The sequence below is a fragment of the Dipodomys ordii genome, unplaced genomic scaffold (assembly GCF_000151885.1).
Source record: "Dipodomys ordii isolate 6190 unplaced genomic scaffold, Dord_2.0 Scaffold54, whole genome shotgun sequence".
NCBI classification, from domain to species: Eukaryota; Metazoa; Chordata; class Mammalia; order Rodentia; family Heteromyidae; genus Dipodomys; species Dipodomys ordii.
The window spans coordinates 365,117-370,944 of record NW_012267270.1 but is presented as its reverse complement, the minus strand read 5'-3'; the positions used below and the strand labels follow the sequence as shown (position 1 = coordinate 370,944).

The 5,828-nt window shown below is 60.3% G+C and overlaps 1 protein-coding gene across 1 annotated transcript in view; it reads left to right on the top strand.

Annotated features, from left to right (window-relative positions):
* The window catches only part of Igf2 (insulin-like growth factor 2), a 16,224-nt gene extending 10,969 nt beyond the window's left edge, over positions 1 to 5,255 (top strand). Inside the window, exons 2-4 of the mRNA XM_013021164.1 lie at positions 422 to 584; positions 1,777 to 1,925; positions 2,056 to 5,255. Coding sequence (XP_012876618.1) covers positions 428 to 584; positions 1,777 to 1,925; positions 2,056 to 2,280 — 531 coding nt within the window. The 5' untranslated portion in view covers positions 422 to 427 and the 3' untranslated portion in view covers positions 2,281 to 5,255. The remainder of the gene's footprint in view (positions 1 to 421; positions 585 to 1,776; positions 1,926 to 2,055) is intronic.
* The last annotated feature ends 573 nt before the right edge of the window (positions 5,256 to 5,828 follow it).

Below are 5,828 nucleotides of genomic sequence, written 5' to 3'. Positions count from 1 at the left end.
GGTCAGGAAGGGGTGGTCCTCCCGGAACTCCCTGCCCAGGTGGGGGTGGGGGGAACGACAACTGCCCTCTTGGGCGCACATGGTCCATGGTGGAGTGGTGGCCGGGCTGGCCCGGCCCCCATGACATCATGGGGGGGGCAGGTCCAGTGCGTGTCCGGCGCTGGCCCCTGCATCTGTGGGTGTGGCTGGACTGCCCGCGTGATGGGGGATCTGTCCCCACATGGGATTGTCTGTGTGTCTGGAAAACCAGAGCAGTGCTCTTGTCTCGGCAACTCGAGCGTGTGTGTCATTTCCATCATTAAAACACAAATCGCATTAACAGGAAGTCCGGCTTTCCAGCTCCAGTTGAGTTTGGAGGTGGCTGTGTTCAGGAGGGGTCTGGGCTCCCGCTCATGGCCCTGTCTGCCTTTTGTCTTGCCAGACACCGATGGGGTTCCCGATGGGGAAGTCGATGCTGGTGCTTCTCACCTTCTTGGCCTTTGCCTCGTGCTGCATTGCTGCTTACCGCCCCAGTGAGACCTTGTGTGGCGGGGAGCTGGTGGACACCCTGCAGTTTGTCTGTGGTGACCGCGGCTTCTACTTCAGTAAGTAGCTCCTGAGGGGGAACGGAGGGTGCCCAGCCCGGGACTGAGCAGGGATGGGGTGTGGGGGGCACTCCAGGGTCAGCCATTTGTCCCCTTTCACGAGGAGGCCGGGCCTCGCTTGCCCTGTGTGTTCACAAGGCCTCTTCTCTGGGTCTGAGCTGCTAGTGGAGATGGTAGGGGGTGGCAGGGGTGTGGGGGGGAGCTCCCAGCTACCAAGCCGTACACCTTTCTCCATTTCTGGCCATTTTGAAAAGGGGCCCAGGGGAGCAGACTCGGGCCTCACATCCTGCTCTGACTATATTGCTCACTCTTCCCCTTGGTTTTCCAGCTGGGGAGCTGGGCCTGGGCACTCTGCTGGAAGCAGAGGGCAGCTGGGGACCCCTGGACCTGCGGTGGGCCACGGACCACCCTGTCTCCCCACTTGGCTCTCTCTACACAGCCTCCTCTCTGCCTCTGCTTAGCACCTGTGAAGTGCTCACAGGGGGTTCTTGCATTTCAAACCTTCTCTCTGCAAAGGACTCTGCTCCTGGGCGCTCTGAAGCTCCTCCCGCCTGGCCTCTCCGGTGCCCTCCCTGCGCCTGCCTGCCTGGCCTGGGCGGCTGGGGAACTTCAGGGTCTGTCCTCGCTCAGGAAGTCCCTCCTGAGCACCAAGCATCAGGTTTTCCCGAGAGGAGGGCAGGGCTGAGCCCACTTGTGGCAGCTCCCTCTCCTTGCCCCCCCCATGGTGCTTGTCCTTTGGAGCCCCAAGAAGCCCCCAGCAAGCCTTGGAGCTGAGTGCTGTCGTGGGGGAGAGGGGGAAGGCGGGAGAAGAGAAGAGAGTGGTTTATGGGCTCCTCACTCCTCCCCTCCCGTCTTGTTCTCTCCTGCCCAGTCCCCCCCCCATCTCTCTCTCTCAATCTCTCTCTCTTTCAGTGCAGTGGGTGGGGGGGGGTAGTCCAGGGACCACACCTCACCTGTTTTCCAAACCATCGGAGAGGTGGGGCCATTGCAGAAAGGTTCTAGGCCGGTGGGAGGCACTGGAGGCCAGGGGCTGGACCTGCAGCCAGTCTGCCTTCATCAGCCCTATACCGGCGGGGTGATCCGTGTTTGGCCAGGACCTAGGCTGAGGGCAGGGGCCAGACTTTGCCCTCCACAGCCTTGGGGGGGGCTGGAGGGCATGGCCGTGGGTACTGACTGTCTGGTGGGGCTCCAGGCAGGCCTGCAAGCCGTGCCAACCGGCGCAGCCGTGGCATTGTCGAGGAGTGCTGCTTCCGCAGCTGTGACCTGGCCCTCCTGGAGACCTACTGCGCCACCCCCGCCAAGTCTGAGAGGGACGTGTCGATCTCTCCGACCGTGCTTCCGGTGAGACTGGGGGCCCTCTGCTCACCTTCACCCAGCAGCCGGGATGGGGCACAGACAGGGTGTGGGTTGGGGGCGGGGGGTGTCTCCGTGTCAGCTGACGCACAGTGGGTGACTGGCCATTTCTTCGCAGGACAACCCTGAATACCCCGTGGGCAAGTTTTTCCAACGTAACACCTGGAAGCCATCCACCCAGCGCCTGCGCAGAGGCCTGCCTGCCCTCCTGCGTGCTCGCCGGGGGCGCGCACTCGCCAAGGAGCTCCAAGCGTTCAGAGAGGCCAAGCGTCACCTTCCCCCATCGTCCAAAGGCCCTGCCCACGGGGACTCCTCTCCGGAGATGCCCAACAACCAGATGTGAGCCAAATTGTCGTAACTCTGCTGCGCCGCGCCACCGCCTGTGACCCTCTCCTGACCAGGGACGGCTCCATCTTGTCCCACCTCTGAGATCTCTCTGTTCCATTTCTGCTCCATGGGCTTCTTCCACCTGCCCTCCTGCCCCGCCTCCCGTCAGGCTACTCTGCCCCACTCCATCGGGCTGGAACCACAGTAACATCTTCAAGACCTAATTCGATTGGCTTTAAAACGTCCCTAAAATGCCCCCGAAATTGCCCCCAGTTGAATCTGCATATCAAAAACTCAATAACCAACCCCCCAATCTCACGCATAGTCCCCTTAAAACTAATTGGCATTTTAGAAACACCACAAAGGCTAATTAGCAATTTTTAAAAAAATCTTAAAAAAAATCAATTGGCTGAAAAAAATACTTAAAAAATTGGCTTAGAAACAATTGGCAAAGTAAAGGAATTTGGCATGCCCCCCCCTTCCTCTCTGCCCCTTTGGACCTTGAGTCAAATTGGCTTAGACTTGGGTCTCTGAACCTAAGAGCAAGGAAGGGGACCAAAATGTCCAGTGGGCATGTGCTTGCTTCTGTGCTGTCTCCCCGGTGTGTCGCTCGAGTGCCAGCTAGCTGTTAGACAGCAGAGCCACCCAAACTCATTCTTCACTGTTAACACACCACAGCGGGTGGAGGTCCAGCGAGACCATGGCAGGGGACAGAGCGTGAACACGGCAAACAAAATGTAATTGGCATGAGCCCCCAACCCCCAAATCTCACATCTCAGTCCCAACCCTAAAAGGACAGGCCCCCACACACTACCTGCACCCACCCCCCTCACAATTCACATCTGACACACACCCCACACTCACACCCCCCACTCACACACACACACACACACACACATTAGATGAATAAGCTGAGCAGAACCAATCAGCCCACCTCTCTAAGCCACACTTGGCAGATTAGGCCCAGGTCCATCCTAAATTCTCCATGCCGTTGTGCAGTCCAGGCTCCCTGGCCACCCTTGGAGCTCTACCCCACAGTCCCCTGCAGCCTGAGCCTCCTCTGGGCTCCTAGATCAGACCCCACCCTAGCCGATGCCCTGTGCATCCTGTAAGCGGTCCAGCTGCGGTGAGGAATGAGTTTGGCCAGACCGGAGACAGCATAGCCAAGCAGGACATGTCTTTCTAGTAGCCTGACTCCCTGGGTGTGCTCTGGTAGAAAGATCTGGGGGACCCCTCCCACCGAGCACCCTAGGGGCCATCTTTGCCCCTCTCCTCGGAAGCCCTCCCTTTTGGGGGACTCCCAGGAGATGGACATGGATGGTGGGAGAGTGGGAAGTCTGGCGGTTTGGAGGGGCGGGTGGGGGGCAGTGGGGGCCCGGTGGAGGAGCCCCTGGAGAGGAGGTGGCCCAGGGAGATTTTCGGATGACGTGTCAGGAGGAGGCACAGGAAAGCTTGCAGAGTTACAGAGAGAGAGATTGGAGTCCAAATTTGAAGTCAGTTGATTCTTCCCCCTTTGTTTCTTGGGGCATCTTTCCTTTTTTTTTTTTTTTGTTCTTTTTTTTGATCCCTCCTTAGCTTTTTCGCGCTCATGAAACCCATCCCCAGTAACAGGGGAGCAGGACCCAAGGACGGAAGCGCAACCTCACCACCACCGTCACCACCCCGTCCTGCTCTCCGCCATTTATCGCCCTTGATTTGTTTTTTGTTTTGAGTCTGTCCTGTCGCTTGGGTTGAGTCGGGAGTGGAGTCCCTCTGGGGTGCGACCACCACCCCACGGGGGAATCGAGGGGAGGGAGAAGGCCGCAACCGGCCGGCTTCCCAGGAGGGTGGCAAGTCCTGGGAGGTTCTGAGGGGCGGAGGGGAGGGGCAGCGGTGCCTCCCAGGTGTCAGGAGGGTGCTCGGAGGTCACCGAGAAGGGGCCCCCAGCTGGCCCCGCCGGCTGGGGGGGAAGGGGCTCGGGAAGTGTAGGCAGAGAGGCTCCATCAGGCGGGAGCAGAGGTGGCCGCCTTCCGCACACCTGGGGGGTGCTCCCCCCTCCCTCAGCAACACCGGACCCACTCCTCAGCACCCCACGTTGCCCCCAGGAGGTCTGGAGCTCTGGGGGCCTCCTGTGAACGAGGTGGGGTGAGGCCGGGAGTCGGGGAGGCTAGCGGTCTTGGAGTCCACAGAGCAGGAGAGCTGCCGTCCAGGGGGTCGCTTGGGCCCTGAGGCCTGCGGGTCTGGCAATGCCTGGCAGCCACCGCCACGGTGCCTAGGGCTGTGCGGGGACCAGGGCGGCTGGAGGTTTACCTCACCCCCACTTTCTGCTTCCAGTGCAGCCCCCCTGCAGTGGCAGCCCGACTAGCAGTCTAGAGGCCGATGCTTTTGGGCCCTGGTGACAGGATTGGCATGACCCAGGGGGCGGTCCGTGCCAGTCCGACCACAGCACAGGGGTCGCACCGCCGTGTTCCCGCAATGGGCATTCGGAACATTGGACACAAACCCAAATTGCAAATTGTTGTCATTAGAGAGTATACAGAGATTTGGCCTGAGATCCAAACCCCAAACCTGAGAGGCACCCCAGATTGCCCGCCCATTCGGCTGGACACCCACCCAGTTCTACCGTGCTGCCTCTCGGGTGGGTGTCCGGGAGCACTGGTGGAAGATCACTCTGTGTCCCCAGCTTTGTAGCTCTCCCCATGGTCACGTCCCACCCTGACCTGGACACCTGCCTAGCCTCCCGTGCCTAGTGTGGTCCTCCATCTTGTCTCCCTCCCCCCACTGTCTTCGGGGGACCCCCCTCTTGGGTCCCCCTCCTTACCATCGACTGAAGACCTCCCACGCGCAGAACACCTTGGCTCCGTGCCACTGCCCCTGACCATCTCCGCAGTGGCCCACGTGTTTACCCCGTCTCAGCCCCTTTAACATGCTGTTTTCTGACAATACCCAACGCTTGGGTTTTGTCTTTAACCTGTTAATGCTTGCAATCCTAATAAAGTAATTAAAATTTTACTTTTTGAGTCCTTCATTCCTTTTCTTGGGTACTGAAGGGAGGGAGGGAGGGAGGGAGGGAAAGAGGAAGAAAGGAAGTGGGGGAGGGGGAGGGCAGAGGGAGAGCTGACCAGTCTCCATCTCTGGGCAGGTTGGGCAGGGGGCAGGAAGTGGACACTCAGCGCGTCTGGGATAGGAACTCAGGGCAGTGCTCCCCGGAGGAGCCAGAGTGTGGGAGACAACTTCAGCCCCCAAGTCCTCAACCATCCCGGTGTGGGGGCTGGGGGCCGGCTGCACCAGAAGGGGTGGGACCAGGGGACGTGGGGTGAGGCGTGGCTTCTGCACACCCGATCACCCCCGTCCCCTCCCAGAGCTGCAGATACAGGGTGAGCCGCGCTGGTCCTGTACCTTCCTGCCCAGTGGCTCTTACCAGCACCTGACTTTGAGGTCTCTGAGCCCAGGAGGGGGGCCAGGCTGCCCCCCCATACAGGAAGCCTGACTGCTCCCTTCAACGCTCCTGTTCTAACTCCTCAGCAAGCAGCCCCTGCCCCCACGGTGGTGAGCCAGGCTGGGACCCAAGGGGCAGAACCAGCC